Source organism: Oncorhynchus nerka, linkage group LG8 (assembly GCF_034236695.1).
Source record: "Oncorhynchus nerka isolate Pitt River linkage group LG8, Oner_Uvic_2.0, whole genome shotgun sequence".
In the NCBI taxonomy this organism is placed as follows: Eukaryota; Metazoa; Chordata; class Actinopteri; order Salmoniformes; family Salmonidae; genus Oncorhynchus; species Oncorhynchus nerka.
Window position 1 is genome coordinate 38,994,836 of NC_088403.1, and position 18,483 is coordinate 39,013,318.

The 18,483-nt window shown below is 44.4% G+C and overlaps 1 protein-coding gene across 1 annotated transcript in view; it reads left to right on the forward strand.

The window, feature by feature from the left end:
- The window catches only part of LOC115133264 (ankyrin repeat and BTB/POZ domain-containing protein 3-A-like), a 75,156-nt gene that overhangs the window by 38,491 nt on the left and 18,182 nt on the right, over positions 1-18,483 (forward strand). Inside the window, exons 5-6 of the mRNA XM_029666320.2 lie at positions 17,284-17,507; positions 18,126-18,304. Of these exons, the coding sequence (XP_029522180.2) occupies positions 17,284-17,507; positions 18,126-18,304 (403 nt within the window). The remainder of the gene's footprint in view (positions 1-17,283; positions 17,508-18,125; positions 18,305-18,483) is intronic.

Consider the following 18,483-nt stretch of genomic DNA (forward strand, 5'->3'; position numbering starts at 1 on the left):
GAATCCACTTGTTTAACAAGCAACGCCTCATTTACACCTAATTCTCTCATTCTGAAAACTAACCACATACTGTAGAGGGAAAACATTAGTTCACAGATAGTAGTTAGTTAGTTAACGTTTCACACAGATTGCCAGGAGCCATCCCTGGTTAACATTACAACATGAAATCCATGTCTCGGAAATGGTAAAGAAATTGTGTAATCTGCTTGACACAAAGTTATTTACCTTACAGATCACGAAGTTAACTCATTTCCACTCCATTCATATGTAAATCCATTTGATTCATACATTGGCTTGTCTGGCTGTTATGTTTTTATTTTAACCAGCCCTTTCCTTATCTACACTGAAATAATATAACTTCAGTAGTCCTCTAATATGATTCCGTCTTTTCTATCTCGTATAGCTCATGAGTATACGCTTGTGGTGTACTCATGAGTACACAAATGCTCTGCAACAAAGCTTTGTTAGGATCCAACAAGCTTTCTATGCCCTTAACCTTGTTCTGAACACCTCCAAAACAAAGGTCATGTGGTTTGGTAAGAAGAATGCCCCTCTCCCCACAGGTATGATTGCTACCTCTGAGGGTTAAGAGCTTGGAAGTATGGTTAGATGGTACACTGTCCTTCTCTCAGCATAAATCAAAGCTGCAGGCTAAAGTTAAATCTAGCCTTGGTTTCCTCTATCATAGTCACTCCTCTTTCACCCCAGCTGCCAAACTAACACTAATTCAGATGACCATCCTACCCATGATAGATTACGGAGATGCAATTTATAGATCGGCAGGTAAGGGGGTTCTAAATGTTCTTTTTACCATTCGGTCATCAGATTTGCCACCAATGCTCCTTATAGGACACCACTGCTCTCTGTACTCCTCTGTAAACTTGGTCATCTCTGTTTACCCGTCGCAAGACCCACTGGTTGATGCTTATTTATAAAACCCTGTTAGGCCTCACTCCGCCCTATCTGAGATATCTACTGCAGCCCTCATCCTCCACATACAACACCCGTTCTGCCAGTCACATTCTGTTAAAGGTCCCCAAAGCACACACATCCCTTGGTCGCTCCTCTTTTCAGTTTGCTGCAGCTAGCGACTGGAACGAGCTGCAACAAACACTCAAACTGGACAGTTTTATCTCAATCTCCTCATTCAAAGACTCAATTATGGACACTTTACTGACAGTTGTGGCTGCTTTACGTGTGTATTGTTGTCTCTACCTTCTTGCCCTTTGTGCTGTTGTCTGTGCCCAAAAATGTTTGTACCCTGTTTTGTGCTGCTGCCATGTTTTGTTGCTACCATGTTGTTGTAATGTTGTGTTGCTACCATGCTATGTTGTTGTCTAAGTTCTCTCTTCATGTAGAGTTGTGTTGTCTCTCCTTTTGTGATGTGTATTTTGTCCCATATTTTTATTAAAAAAAAATTTTTTTATCCCAGACCTCGTCCCCGCAGGAAGCCTTTTGCCTTTTGGTAGGCTGACTTGCTGGTTAACTAAAGGTTAAATAAAAAGGAAATAAAAAAACTACATTCGCTACCAGTCATTTTTTTTTGAATACCTACTCATTCAAGGGTTTTTCTTTATTTTTACTATTTTCTACATTGTTGAATAATAGTGAAGACGTCAACCCATGAAATAACACATATGGAATCATGTAGTAACCAAAAAAGTGTTAAACAAATCAAAGTATATTGTATATTGTATATTTCATCAAATAGCCACCCTGTCGCGACTTCCGCCGAAGTCGGTTCCTCTCCTTGTTCGGGCGGTGCTCGGCGGTCGACGTCGCCGGTCTTCTAGCCATTGCAGATCCACTTTTCATTTTCCATTGGTTTTGTCTTTGTTTCCCACACACCTGGTTTTCATTTCCCAATTACTGGTCATGTATTTAACCCTCTGTTTCCCCCATGTCTTTGTGTGTGATTGTTTATTGTTAAGGTCGGTATGTTTCCGGTTGTTTTTCCAGGTGCTGTTTCACCCGTGTTTTGTGGCAACCGTTATTGTTCGCACATTGGTATTGTTACTTGTGCTGTTTTCTCAAGTAAAGTGCGTTGTTCACTCATATCTGCTTTCCTGCGCCTGACGTCATGCACCAGCTACACCCACCGCCGGAAAAAAATCACAAACAGGAGGAGCGCGTCCAGCAGCAAGCGGCGATGCGCCATCATCTCGGCGCCTCCATGGATCTCGTCCTACAGACTATGGATCGCTGGGAGAGAAAGGGAGGTCCTCCAGCTCCTCCGCCAGCGCAACCAAGGTCTCCACTACTTGCCCCTCTTTCCCCCAGTCCCAGTGGGATTCGTCTGGCACTCCCTAGGGATTATGAGAGGGCGGCTGCACAATGTCAGGGTTTCCTATCACAACTGGAGCTCTACCTAGCAACCGTTCACCCGGCGCCTTCGGACTGAGAGAGGGTGTCCGCCCTCATCTCATGCCTCTCAGGGAGAGCCCTGGAGTGGGCCAACATCGTGTGGGGAGAAAGAGATGCGGAGCTAGACCACTTCCAAGATTTGAACATCTCGTACATCTGAGGCAGGGGACGAGGAGCGCCCAGGAGTTCGCTCTGGCCTGCCTGGCCGCTGGCGTGGGATGGAACGACAGGGCCATGATCGACCACGATCATTGCAGTTTGCGCAAGGATGTCCGTTGGGAGTTGGCCTGCAGGGACACCACCCTCACTTTAGATCAGCTGGTGGACCTCTCCATTCGGTTGGATAACCCGCTGGCTACCTGCGGACGTCCAGATCGGGGTCTGTCAGTTCCATCCCCCAGCACCAACGCTCTGACGCCCATGGAGCTGGGAGGTGCTGCGTTTAGGGACCCCGGAGGAGGTTCCGTTTCATGCACAATCTGTGGCCGCAGAGGGCACACTGCCGGTCGGTGCTGGGGAAGTTCCTCTTGGGAGTCGAGGCAGCAGGCAGGGCACTCTCGCATCACCCCAGGTGAGCCGGCACCATACTCACCCAGAGCTCTATGTTGCCCACATGTTTTTGAACGTTACTTTTCCTGAGTTTTCCCAGCATAAGGCGCTCGTCGATTCAGGCGAAGCTGGGAATTTCATCGACAGATCATTTGCCAATAGATTAGAGATCCCCATTGTTACAGTGTATATGCCCTTCCCAGTTCACGCCCTAGACAGTCGACCATTAGGGTCCGGGTTGATTAGGGAGGTCACTGCGCCACTGGGCATGGTGACACAGGAGGGTCATAGGGAGGGAATCAATCTCTTCCTTATAGATTCTCCTGCGTTTCCCATAGTGCTTAGGCCTACCCTGGTTAGTCTGATCCCACTGTTTCGTGGCAACAGAGGGCTCTCAGGGGGTGGTCACGAGTGCTCGGGGAGGTGTTTAGAGGTTTCCATTGGTGCTACTACGGTGGAAAGTCCAGACCACGTCTCCACCGTGCGCATTCTCCCTGTATATGCCGATTTGGATCTCGCCTTCTGTAAGAATACTCAATTACCACCCCGTCGACAGGGGAATTGTGCGATAAATCTCCTGGTCGACGCTGCACTTCCCAGGAGTCACATATCCCCTGTCACATGCAGAGACGGCGGCTATGGAGACATATGTCTCTGAATCCCTGCGTCAGGGGTACATTCGGTCTTCCACTTCACCCGCCTCCTTGAGTTTCTTTTTTGTGAAGGAGGGAGGTCTGCGCCCGTGTTTTAACTTTCGAGGTCTTAATGAAATCATGGTGAGGTACAGTTACCAGCTACCTCTCATCGCCACGGCGATTGAGTCAATGCACGGGGCGCGCTTCTTCACGAAACTAGATCTCAGGAGCGCGTACAACCTGGTGCGTATCCGGGAGGGAGACGAGTGGAAGACTGCGTTCAGTACCACCTCAAGGAATTATGAGTACCCCGTCATGCCATACGGGTTGATGATGAGGGGGCTAATCACCCATTTTTCATCTGGACTGACCACCGCAATCTGGAGTACATTCTTTCTTTCTTTCTTTTTATTTCACCTTTATTTAACCAGGTAGGCAAGTTGAGAACAAGTTCTCATTTACAATTGCGACCTGGCTAAGATAAAGCAAAGCAGTTCGACACATACAACGACACAGAGTTACACATGGAGTAAAACAAACATACAGTCAATAATACAGTATAAACAAGTCTATATACGATGTGAGCAAATGAGGTGAGATAAGGGAGGTAAAGGCAAAAAAAGGCCATGGTGGAAAAGTAAATACAATATAGCAAGTAAAACACTGGAATGGTAGGGTAGCCTAGTGGTTAGAGCATTGGACTTGTAACCGGAAGGTTGCAAGTTCAAACCCCCGAGCTGACAAGGTACAAATCTGTCGTTCTGCCCCTGAACAGGCAGTTAACCCACTGTTCCTAGGCCGTCATTGAAAATAAGAATTTGTTCTTAATGTTGGGGCTAGCCCTGAATACTGCCCCTTCTGGAGGAATTCGGCACCCATATAAACCATGATACATTTTTGTCAAAAGTTGCTAATATATGCATATAAAAATTATTATCGAATAGGAAACATTCTAAAGCTTATAAAACCGTTTAAATTTTGTCTCTATGTAAAGCAGAAGTCTCAGGGCATGCATTCTCCCAAAGTCTCTCTTGTAATGAAAAAAGTTGCCACCACTTCAACGTCATCGTATACACACTTCCCAAGCAGTTATAACCATGGAAACAGTTTCTACATCTTCAGCGTGAAGCCTGCTTTCGATGAGGCGTGTAACTGTGAGAATCGCGCGCTCACGAGACGTTCAGCGTGCCCAAACGTCCCGGTGACGCAAAAAAAAAGTTTCACCAATGGGAGCTGGGAAATTTCTCTCTCTTTCCCTCAGGATGGACTGAACAACGTGTGCTTCTCTGTTCGCCCTCACGATTGCTGTAGACCTTTATAACATGTTAAGGCTTAATTATAAACATAGTTTGACAAGTTTACTCGAAATATAATGTATACTTTCAACGTTTTGGTGCGCATCCACTTGAAATTTGCATACATTTCGACCGAAAAGTGTCTAGTTTGAGAACGGAAAGACACAGACTTGAAAACTGAACGCTAACTTGGTGAGTATTAACCCTTCCAGGTCTTCTGAAGGAAGAACAGCCATGGTAAGGGAATATTTATGTCTTCATTTTGGGTTTCTGTCGACTCCAAGATAGAGGAGTCAGTATGCTAAATGGGAGCGCCGACTCTCTATTATAGCCTAGTGAACGCCAAATGTAACGTTAAAAATAATTGTAACATAGCGATTGCATTTAGAAGAAGTGTATCTTGCCATACATATGTAAAACATGCATATTTAGTCAAAGTTTATGATGTGTATTCCTTGTTAGCTGACGTTATCTGCCGGAGCTATTTTATTTCTCCTGACATTGCAGTAGCATTTTTTGAACGATGCATAATTGTAAACAGAGATTTATGGATATATATTGCATATTATTGAAAAAAAATGAATGTACTGTGTAACATGTTATATTACTGTCATCTGATGAAGATTTCAAAAGGTTAGTGAAATGATTTTTCTTTTAATCCTGCGTTTGTTGATTGCATATTTTTTCCTACTTGGCTAAGCTAATGAGGTATGTATGCAGTGGTGGTTGGACATAAATATGTGCTATGTTTTCGCCGTAAAACATTTTAGAAATCTGACTCGCTGGGTAGATAAATAACTTCTTTATCTTTCATTTGAGCCATTTTTCAAGCGATTCTGTGGAGGTTAAATATTTTTAGGATTATTTCTTGCGTTCCCTGCGCCACATTACAGCTCAGGGGGGATGGGGGGTGATCCCAAAGGGGATCATGTATCCCCATTACGTTAACTGACTTGCCTGGTTAAATAAAGGTAAAATAAATTAAAAAGATTTGAAGTGGAAGAATGTGCAAAGTAGAACTAAAAATAATGGGGTGCAAAGGAGCAAAATAAATAAAATAAATACAGTAGGGAAAGAGGTAGTTGTTTTGACTAAATTATAGGTGGGCTATGTACAGGTGCAGTAATCTGTGAGCTGCTCTGACAGTTGGTTCTTAAAGCTAGTGAAGAAGATAAGTATTTCCAGTTTCAGAGATTTTTGTAGTTCGTTCCAGTCATTGGCAGCAGAGAACTGGAAGGAGAGGCGGCCAAAGAAAGAATTGGTTTTGGGGGTGACTAGAGAGATATACCTGCTGGAGCGTGTGCTACAGGTGGGAGATGCTATGGTGACCAGTGAGCTGGGATAAGGGGGGACTTTACCTAGCAGGGTCTTGTAGATGACATGGAGCCAGTGGGTTTGGCGACGAGTATGAAGCGAGGGCCAGCCAACGAGAGTGTACAGGTCGCAATGGTGGGTAGTATATGGGGCTTTGGTGACAAAACAGATTGCACTGTGATAGACTGCATCCAATTTGTTGAGTAGGGTATCGGAGGCTATTTTGTAAATGACATCGCCAAAGTCGAGGATTGGTAGGATGGTCAGATTTACAAGGGTATGTTTGGCAGCATGAGTGAGGGATGCTTTGTTTCGAAATAGGAAGCCAATTCTAGATTTAACTTTGGATTGGAGATGTTTGATATGGGTCTGGAAGGAGAGTTTACAGTCTAACCAGACACCTAAGTATTTGTAGTTGTCCACGTATTCTAAGTCAGAGCCGTCCAGATTAGTGATGTTGGACAGGCGGGCAGGTGCAGGTAGCGATCGGTTGAAGAGCATGCATTTAGTTCTACTTGTATTTAAGAGCATTGAAGCTTGCCTGGAGGGTCGTTAACACAGTGTCCAAAGAAGGGCCAGAAGTATACAGAATGGTGTCGTCTGCGTAGAGGTGGATCAGAGACTCACCAGCAGCAAGAGCGACATCATTGATGTATACAGAGAAGAGAGTCGGTCCAAGAATTGAACCCTGTGGCACCCCTATAGAGACTGCCAGAGGTCCGGACAGCAGACCCTCCGATTTGACACACTGAACTCTATCAGAGAAGTAGTTGGTGAACCAGGCGAGGCAATCATTTGAGAAACCAAGGCTGTCGAGTCTGCCGATGAGGATGTGGTGATTGACAGAGTCGAACGCCTTGGCCAGATCAATTAATACGGCTGCACAGTAATTTTTCTTATCGATGGCGGTTAAGATATCGTTTAGGACCTTGAGTGTGGATGAGGTGCACCAATGACCAGCTCTGAAACCAGATTGCATAGCAGAGAAGGTATGGTGAGATTCGAAATCGTTGGTAATCTGTTTATTGACTTGGATTTCGAAGACCTTAGAAAGGCATGGTAGGATATATATCAAATCAAATCAAATCAAATTTATTTATATAGCCCTTCGTACATCAGCTGATATCTCAAAGTGCTGTACAGAAACCCAGCCTAAAACCCCAAACAGCAAGCAATGCAGGTGTAAAAGCACGGTGGCTAGGAAAAACTCCCTAGAAAGGCCAAAACCTAGGAAGAAACCTAGAGAGGAACCAGGCTATGTGGGGTGGCCAGTCCTCTTCTGGCTGTGCCGGGTAGAGATTATAACAGAACATGGCCAAGATGTTCAAATGTTCATAAATGACCAGCATGGTCGAATAATAATAAGGCAGAACAGTTGAAACTGGAGCAACAGCACAGTCAGGTGGACTGGGGACAGCAAGGAGTCATCATGTCAGGTAGTCCTGGGGCACGGTCCTAGGGCTCAGGTCCTCCGAGAGAGAGAAAGAAAGAGAGAATTAGAGAGAGCATATGTGGGGTGGCCAGTCCTCTTCTGGCTGTGCCGGGTGGAGATTATAACAGAACATGGCCAAGATGTTCAAATGTTCATAAATGACCAGCATGGTCGAATAATAGTAAGGCAGAACAGTTGAAACGGGAGCAGCAGCATGGCCAGGTGGACTGGGGACAGCAAGGAGTCATCATGTCAGGTAGTCCTGGGACATGGTCCTAGGGCCCAGGCCAGTTGAAACTGGAGCAGCAGCATGGCCAGGTGGACTGGGGACAGCAAGGAGTCATCGTGTCAGGTAGTCCTGGGGCATGGTCCTAGGGCTCAGGTCCTCCGAGAGAGAGAAAGAAAGAGAGAAGGAGAGAATTAGAGAACGCACACTTAGATTCACACAGGACACCGAATAGGACAGGAGAAGTACTCCAGATATAACAAACTGACCCTAGCCCCCCGACACATAAACTACTGCAGCATAAATACTGGAGGCTGAGACAGGAGGGGTCAGGAGACACTGTGGCCCCATCCGAGGACACCCCTGGACAGGGCCAAACAGGAAGGATATAACCCCACCCACTTTGCCAAAGCACAGCCCCCACACCACTAGACATAGGTCTGTAGCAGTTTGGGTCAAGAGTGTGTCCCCCTTTGAAGAGGGGGATGACCGCAGCTGCTTTCCAATCTTTGGGAATCTCAGAGAGGTTGAACAGGCTAGTAATAGGGGTGGCAACAATTTCGGCAGATAATTTTAGAAAGAAAGGGTCCAGATTGTCTAGCCCGGCTGATTTGTAAGGGTCCAGATTTTGCAGCTCTTTCAGAACATCAGCTGACTGGATTTGGGAGAAGGAGAAATGGGGAAGGCTTGGGCGAGTTGCTGTGGGGGGTGCAGTGCTGTTGACCGGGGTAGGAGTAGCCAGGTGGAAAGCATGGCCAGCCGTAGAGAAATGCTTATTGAAATTCTCAATTATGGTGGATTTATCAGTGGTGACAGTGTTTCCTATCTTCAGTGCAGTGGGCAGCTGGGAGGAGGTGTTCTTATTCTCCATGGACTTTACAGTGTCCCAGAACTTTTTTGAGTTAGTGTTGCAGGAAGCATCCGAGCAGCGAGGAGACTGAACCCTCGGCAGGCAAGGTGGGCCATGTTTTTGACCCGTTTTGTGTTTACCCTTTCCTACAGACCAGGCTACCAGAATGTGAAGTCAGACGCATTGTCCTGACTGTATGACACAGAGGAGTGCCCCATGGAGCCCACTCCCATACTCCCCCCTCCTTGTGCCTGGTGGCGCCGGTAGTGTGGGAGCTGGACACGGACATTGAGCAGGCGTTACGTGCAGAGCCCGCTCCCCTCCAGTGTCCCGCTGGGCGTCTGTACGTCCGGTCTGCTGTTCGTGACCGGTTTATCTATTGGGCCCACACATCACCCTTCTCTGATCATCCTGGGATCGGTCGGACAGTGCGCTGTTTGAGCGGGAGGTACTGGTGGCCTACCTTGGCTAATGACGTGAGGGTTTATGTGTCATTTACATTTACATTTAAGTCATTTAGCAGACGCTCTTATCCAGAGCGACTTACAAATTGGTGCGTTCACCTTAAGACATCCAGTGGAACAGCCACTTTACAATAGTGCATCTAAATATTTTAAGGGGGGGGGGGTGAGAAGTGTCCTCCTGTTCGGTGTGCGCCCAGTGTAAGGCTCCTAGGCACCTGCTCAGAGGTAAGCTACACCCCTTACCCATTCCACAGCGGCCTTGGTCGCACCTGTCAGTGGATTTTCTGACTGATCTTCCACCTTCACTGGGTAACACCGCGATCCTAGTCGTTGTGGATCATTTCTCTAAGTCCTGTCGTCTCCTCCCTCTGCCCGGTCTCCCTACGGCCCTACAGACTGCGGAGGCTTTGTTTAGGCACGTCTTCCGGCACTACGGGGTGCCTGAGGATATAGTGTCTGATCGAGGTTCCCAGTTCACGTCTAGGGTCTGGAAGGCGTTCAAGGAACGTCTGGGGGTCTCGGTCAGCCTTACTTCAGGGTTTCACCCCGAGAGTAATGGGCAGGTGGAGAGAGTAAACCAGGATGTGGGCAGGTTTCTGATGTCCTATTGCCAGGACCGGCCAGGGGAGTGGGCAGCGTTCGTGCCCTGGGCCAAGATGGCACAGAACTCGCTTAGCCGCTCCTCCACTAACCTCTCTCCCTTCCAGTGCATACTGGGGTACCAGCCGGTTCTAGCGCCTTGGCATCAGAGTCAGACTGAGGCTCCTGCGGTGGACGACTGGTTCAGATGCATAGAGGAGACATGGGAAGCTGTCCGTGTCTGTGTTCACCGTGTCAAAAAGAGAATGCAGACCGCCACCGCAGTGTGGTGTTCACACCGGGGGACGGGTCTGGCTCTCGACCCGAAACCTGCCCCTCCGCCTGCCCTGACGGAAGCTGGGTCTGCGGTTTGTGGAGCCATTTAAAGTCCTGAGGAGAGTGAACGAGGTTTGTTATATGTTACTGCTTCCCCCCGATTACCGCATTAACCCCACAGGTCCAGGAATGGCTGAAGAATTGCAACATTTGCCTAAAACTAACACTACAGATAGCAATACTGGGTGATTTGAAAAGCCATAGTCAATCAATCAATCAACAATATAATAATTATTTTAGCTAAATGTTTTATTTTTCATTTACAATCTGTAGAAGCTATGAGAATAGGAAGGTTCAAAATCTTTTGTGAAGCATCACCGCACAGTTGAAAAATATATGGAAAGTAGAAATCCGAAATGGATAATGTTGAGAGACAGCTGGGAGGGGTTGAATGGAGCTGAAGGGTGGGCCTATAACAAGATAAACAATTTTAAGCATACTGGATCTGTAAAATGTATATGGGTTCGGAACTTTTGTGAAATAGCATAGTTACAAATAGAAATCAAACTGGATGGACATGAGAAATAGAGGAAGGACTAAGAACAAACAAGAGAGAACTATTGTAAAGTAGACTGTGCCTGTAGAATGTGTATAAGATGTATGGATTGAAGGTAGAAGCAGAAGTGTTTATTAGTTTACTTCAATTGGGGGATCGGCGGTAGGGTTTGCGGGGAATAATAATAAAGGTATATTCTTTTAAAAAGTATGTATGTCTATATAGTTATGTGTATGTATATATGTGTATATATATGCATGCGTGTATGGATATATATATTTACCACAAAAATATGGGGGATTGGAAATGATGCAGACAATTACATTGGAAGCAACATTCTTTCCGCAATATTAAGCTGATCCACCCTCTAGAAAAAAAGAAGAATAAAACAATAGCTAGCTAGCTAACAGCAAGCTTTAATTTGCAATTTAAACAACTTTCTGACAAAATTAGAAATATAATATATGAAAATGTAGCTAGACTCTTACCCGTATGCGTGGATGAACGCTTAAAAAAACAGCGTTAGACAGGATTACCAACATACTGACCAGTTCAAATAGACAGAAGCGTGCTATAAGGCAGACCAATCCAAACTCATATCTCGGCATGGCCAGCCCACCCCTTCACTCATGCTGCCAAACATACCCTTGTAAAACTGACCATCCTACCAATCCTCGACTTTTGCGATGTCATTTACAAAATAGCCTCCAATACCCTACTCAACAAATTGGATGCAGTATATCACAGTGCAATCCGTTTTGTCACCAAAGCCCCATATACTACCCACCATTGCGACCTGTACGCTCTCGTTGGCTGGCCCTCGCTTCATACTTGTCGCCAAACCCACTGGCTCCATGTCATCTACAAGACCCTGCTAGGTAAAGTCCCCCCTTATCTCAGCTCGCTGGTCACCATAGCATCTCCCACCTGTAGCACACGCTCCAGCAGGTATATCTCTCTAGTCACCCCCAAAACCAATTCTTTCTTTGGCCGCCTCTCCTTCCAGTTCCCTGCTGCCAATGACTGGAACAAACTACAAAAATCTCTGAAACTGGAAACACTTATCTCCCTCACTAGCTTTAAGCACCAACTGTCAGAGCAGCTCACAGATTACTGCACCTGTACATAGCCCACCTATAATTTAGCCCAAACAACTACCTCTTTCCCAACTGTATTTATTTTATTTATTTAGCTCCTTTGCACCCCATTATTTTTATTTCTACTTTGCACATTCTTCCATTGCAAAACTACCATTCCAGTGTTTTACTTGCTATATTGTATTTACTTTGCCACCATGGCCTTTTTTGCCTTTTCTCCCATCTCACCTCATTTGCTCACACTGTATATAGACTTGTTTATACTGTATTATTGACTGTATGTTTCTTTTACTCCATGTGTAACTCTGTGTCGTTGTATCTGTCGAACTGCTTTGCTTTATCTTGGCCAGGTCGCAATTGTAAATGAGAACTTGTTCTCAACTTGCCTACCTGGTTAAATAAAGGTGAAATCAAATAAATTTAAAAAAAATCACAGCCAATAATGGCTAGCGGGAAGGTTGGCTTATTAACCAACTAGGCTTGTAATTTTAAAATTGTATTCGTATTTACAGATGGCATACAAGTTTAGGCACATGAAATTTCACATGTTCGAGACAGCATTTTAGCCCAAAAACAAATTTTTATTATTTTTTAAGTTTATGTTCAAGCGGCTGTCCTGTGTTCATTGACTACACCTCAGTGGTCAACACTATTGTGCCCACAAAGCTCATCACTAAGCTAAGGACCTTGGGACTAAACACCTCCCTTTGCAACTGGATCATGGACTTCCTGATGGGCAGCCCCCAGGTGGTAAGGGTAGGAAACAACACATCTGCCACACTGATCCTCAACACAGGTGCCCCTCAGGGGTGCGTGCTTAGTCCCTTCCTGTTCTCCATGTACATACATGACTGCATGGCCAGGCAAGACTCCAACACCATCATTAAGTTTGCTGACGACACAACAGTAGTAGGCCTGATCACCGGCAACGATGAGACCCTATAGGGAGGAGGTCAAAGACTTGGCAGTGTGGTGCCAGGACAACAACCTCTCCCTCAATGTGAGCAAGACAAAGGAGCTGATTGTGGACTACAGGGAAAGGAGGGCCGAACAGGCCCCCATTGTCATTGACGGGGATGTATTTGAGCGGGTCAAGATTTTTGAGATCCTTGGTGTCTACATCACCAACAAACTGTCATGGTCCAAACACACCAACACAGCCGTGAAGAGGGCACACAAACACCTTTCACCCCCCAGGAGACTGAAAAGATTTGTCATGGGTCCCCAGATCCTCAAAAAGTCATACAGCTGCACTATTGAGAGTATACTGACCGGTTGCATCACCGCCTGGTTTGGCAACTGCTCGGCATCTGCCATAAGGCGCTACAGAGGGTAGTGCATATGGCCCAGTACATCACTGTTGCCAAGCTTCCTTACCATCCATGACCTATAGACTAGGCGGTGTCAGAGGAAGAACCAGAAAATTGTCAGACTCCAGTCACCCAAGTCATAGACTGTTCTCTCTGCTACCCCATGGCAAGCGTTACAGGAGCATCAAGTCTAGGTCTGTTAAAGGAATTCTAAATTCCTCTGTATTATTTCCCAATCTGAATTAAATACTCTGTCAATGCATTCTATGGGATTGTAAGACCCAATATTTTTATAAGAAATGGACAGAGCCCCGGTCTTAAGTCAGGTAACAGCGTTTAATTCAAGAGAGTACTGACCCAAAATACAAAGAACATTACATTTTAAAGAGAGAACATAAAATGACGTCATCAGTTTCTCACACTCTCTCCGATCCACACAATAGCGCAGTGTCTTCAGGTCTGGAGATTGTCTTCTACTCCCCTCATAAAACAAACATTCCAATCTGTCTAAAAGATATACTCTTCTCCACTAATGGAACAAACAAACATTTTTATCTGTCTAAAGAGATATGCCATCCCTCTCCCTTAAACCCGCAAAGTACAGACAATTAATTCATTTTACTTACATTTTCAGTCCTAGTTTAACCAAGAACCCATACATTTCATACCATAACATAATAGTATTAAAAGAAATGGTTCTAATTTAAATGTATACATAATTAATCATCAACTATAATTTCCTCCAACAAGGACCAAAAGGACTGCTGAATTATTCAAATGGCCAACTGGACTATTTGAATTGACACCCCCCCCTCCCTTTGTTTTTACACTACTGCTAATTTATGTTTATTATCTATGCATAGATACTTTACCCCTACCAACATATGAAAAATAACTTGACTAACCTGTACATTGACTTGGTACCAGTAGGCTATAGCCTCATTATTGTTATTTTTATTGTTATTTATTTTACTATTTTTACTTTTACGATCTTTGTCCCCATGTGCAGTTGCAAACCGTACTCTGTCTTTTTTATGGTGGTTTTGGAGCAGTGGCTTCTTCCTTGCTGAGCGGCCTTTCAGGTTATGTCGATATAGGACTCGTTTTACTGTGGATATAGATACGTTTGTACCTGTTTCCTCCAGCATCTTCACAAGGTCCTTGCTGTTGTTCTGGGATTGATTTGCACTTTTCACACCAAAGTAAATTAATCTCTAGGAGACAGAACGCGTCTCCTTCCTGAGCGGTGTGACTGCTGCGTGGTCCCATGGTGTTTATATTTGTGTACTATTTTTTGTACAGATGAACATGGTACCTTCAGGCATTTGGAAATTGCTCCCAAGGATGAACCAGACTTGTGGAAGTCCACAATTTCTTTCTGAGGTCTTGACGGATTTCTTTTTTTTTCCAATGATGTCAAGCAAAGAGGCACCGAGTTTGAATGTAGGCCTTGAAATACATCCACAGGCACACCTCCAATTTACTCAAATGATGTCAATTAGCCCATCAGAAGCTTCTAAAGCCATTACATTCTTTTCTGGAATTTTCCAAGCTGTTTAAAGGCACAGTCAACTTAGTGTATGTAAACTTCTAACGCACTGGAATTGGGATACAGTGAATTTTAAGTGAAATAATCTGTCTGTAAACAATTGTTGGAAAAAGTACTTGTCATGCACAACCGACTTGCCAAAACTATAGTTTGTTAGTTAAATGAAAAACAGATATTTGTGTTGTGGGATTTAAAATACAGCTTCATGTCTACAGTCCTGTGTGGTGACCAAGGCCTACCTTCAGGAATTCTTCCTTCATGACCCGATGGAGGGCTTCACAGGTCTCCATAAAAATCTTGGACACAGTGCACACAATCCTATACTGGAATCTGTGGGATTCTTCATGAAAAAGACAAACATTTAGAAAACAAAACAAAACAATCATGTAAAATTGTTATGATATAGGCCTACCCACCCATTGCCAAAAAATGGTCTCATCTTGGAGTCCTGCATTCTGATGAGTCTCACCATCCCCAGCAGGAAATCAAATGTGTCTGAGGTCATCCGCTGCAGCTCCCTGAACCCTGTCCTATCATGCATCTATTATCGGGGGTGGAGCCTATAGGTGAAGGCAGAGCACAATGTAGCCCTATTTATTAGAGCTAAATATCCTGAATCAGATCATTCTATTTCCATGCAACAATAATTCTTATGAATTTGTATTGGTGCTACAGCCATAACAACAACAAAACAATAACAACCCTTCATTGGTTATGTAAGTGATATTAAGACATACTACATGCACTGTATGAAAAACATCAATTAGTACGCTAGCTAGCTGTGTTGATTGGGCATTACTTTCCTCCAACTCTCTCTGCAGAACATACAACCCAAACTGTCTTCGTCTCACCAACCATGGCCTCACCCCAAATGTCTTCTTTTTCTGGCCAGCTGCTCTTCACTGTCAAACTCCATATTTGTTTTGCCACTGTCTGGCTCGTGACAAACTCCTGTTTTGTTTTCGTGCTATAGCATGGTATCGAGAATCCTCAGGACCAAGTGAAGAATCTTGTAGTATGTGACACCCAGTCTGTGACAGATCGTTTAGTGTGCGCACCACTATGTTGGCAAGACAAAAAATTACAGGAAAGACAGTCATTACTAAGAGAGGCTCAGCGATATTTTGTGTAGTATTCACCCGGCTTTAGAAGGGTTCTATGTAGAACCCTTCTTGCCTTACAAAGAATCCTTCTTGCCTTCCAAACTATAGGCAAATATCCCTTAATTCCAAAAGTGTTTTTTCAGATGAAAACTATTCTTGGTAGAACTCCATCCCTCTGCAAAGAATCATTTTGGAACCCTTTTTTCTAAGAGTGTACAAGCCATACATACCGGCCATACCTTTAAAAAAGGATTTTAACTAATTGTAGGGTGTTTTTCCAATTTTGTTGTTCATAGCGGTACAAATTCTCATTAAGTCTACAGTATATAATTTGTGACCCAATTATGAAGAGAATGTTGAAATTTCCACGTCCCAGGTAGCTGGGTTATACTGTAATGATCACTTGACCTTTATGTTTGAGTTTGACAGCTAACACATGCAGAATGTGATTGTTGTTTAGCTCTGGTGTTCTGGAGGGTGAGACAAGGGCGGGACAGGGGCGGAACGGGAGGTTAGATATCGTCACGCATCCTCGGCCTAGAAAAGAAACTCCAACACACTGGAGTGTTCCTGATGAAGTTATATTGGGACTGAAACATTGGAGAAAAGATCCATTAAATCTGTGGAGCATTAAAACCTGTTACAGGTTACAGCTAGCGCAACATTTCGACAACATCCAGTGAAATTGCAGAGCGCAAAATTCATTTTTTTTTATTCGAAATATAACATTTTCCTCCACACATGCAATACATCAAATTAAAGCTACACTTGTTGTTAATCCAGGCAACGTGTCAGATTTCAGAAAGGCTTTATGGCGAAAGCAAACCATGCGATTATCTGAGGATAGCACCCCACAAAACAAACACATGACATTCATAAACATCATCAACGGTCCTTTAGTTCGATAAGTTCTATCGCTATATTCCCAAAATGTCAATTTATTTGGCCCGCTTGATTCAGAAAAACACCGGTTCCAACTCGACCAACATGACTACAAATAATCTAATACATACCTGTAAACTTATTTCGAAAATGTTTCTAATCCATCTTTAGGTATTTTTAAATGTAAATAATCAATCAAATTTAAGACGGAATAAACTGTGTTCAATTGCCGCTAAAATGAAAGTGTAGCGAGCTTCAGGTCGCGCGCACCAAACAAAAAAAGGACACCAGGCTAGACCCTCGTTCTGAACAACCATACTTCTTCTTTTCTCTAAAGAAAAACATCAGCCAATTTCTAAAGACGGTTGACATCTAGTGGAAGCAATAGGAACTACAACCAATTGCCACAGAAATCTAGGTTCCCATAGAAAACGCATGGAAACCACAGTTACCTAAAATGTTTTTATCCTGGATGGATTTTTCTCAGGTTTTCGCCTGCCATATAAGTTGTGTTATACTCACAGACATTATTTTAACAGTTTTACAAACTTTAGTGTTTTCTATCTAAATCTAATTATATGCACATCCTAGCTTCTGGGCCTGAGTAGCAGGCAGTTCACTTTGGGCATGCTTTTCATCTGGACGTGAAAATACTGCCCCCTAGCCCGAAGAGGTTTTAAAGATCACCCGTGTGTTGGGGTTTCTTTTCTACTCAGCTTACCGTTTTTCTCCTTGCATCTGGTAGAATGATAGGTGTGTGAGTTATAATATAAATCCAACATTACAAACCTCCCCCTTTTAGAAATGTGTTCCGGAAGCTTCTGTCTCATGAAGAGAAAGAAAAGGACGTCCTCTCCCTGGAGGAGATCCTGGCCAAGAGCTCGGTGCCCGGGGAGAAGAAACCTCCCCAGGACGTCGGGACCCTCCAACGAACAGGAAAGGCCAAACTGAGGGCCCTGAGAGAGGCCATGTACCATAGCACTGAGCACGGCCATGTGGACATCACCATAGACATCCGCAGTTTAGGTCAGAGTTAACATACACTCACCAAACACTATATGTCAAACACTTTCAAAAACTTAAAGTGCACTAGACTTGTTTTGGTAAAATGGAGCGAATGGAACAGTCCCAAAAATGCAGCTTAATCAGGTGTACATCAAGTATTTGAAAGTGTTTGATGTATGGATTTGACCCAGGTCTGATACCGCATCCAAGTGCTAGTCGGAACTAGGAAACTCTGACATTTCCGACTTGCTAATTGGTTGTAATTATACGTGTGCCGGTTTCAACTGCTGGGAGCTGTGTTTATGCTGCGCGTGGCAATCATCACCTATCAAAATAATGCTAATGCACTGCCATTATACAGTATAGTACACATTCACTGATTAGGTGAGTCCATGGACTGTACAAGACCACCATAGATATCCACAACTGAGGGCCAATGGAAAAACTGCACCACCACTCCATATACACCACAGACAGCAACAGCTGCACTTTAAGCTCATCCATCACCATTATAGAGTGAGGCAGGCATGGTCAGTGCGTTAGCCATTTTTGATCTAATTGCTTTTCCTGCTGGTGTAGTAGCTAGCAGCTACAGTATTTACTATTTTGTTATTTATTGATTGCTGCTGGTCTTCCCAGGTGTCCCCTGGACCATGCACACTTGGCTGGAGTCTCTGCGCACCTGTTTCCTGCAGCACCGGCGCCCACTGATCCAGGGTCTGCTCAAGGACTTCAGCTGCATCCAGGAGGAAGAGTACACTGCGGAGCTCATCACCCATGGCCTGCCACTTATGTTCCAGATCCTCCATGCCAGCAAGGTGATATGATTGTGTGTCCTCCCCAATTTAAGGCTCTGGAATTCCCTGTCCACCGTGGTCATGTTCATTAGGGACCAAACAGAAGAAAACAGACTGAAACAGGGAAGGACTACGTGGACTTTTCCAATAAGAAACGTTCCTTTTCATTTTTAGTTTACAAAATGTTTTATATAAAATGT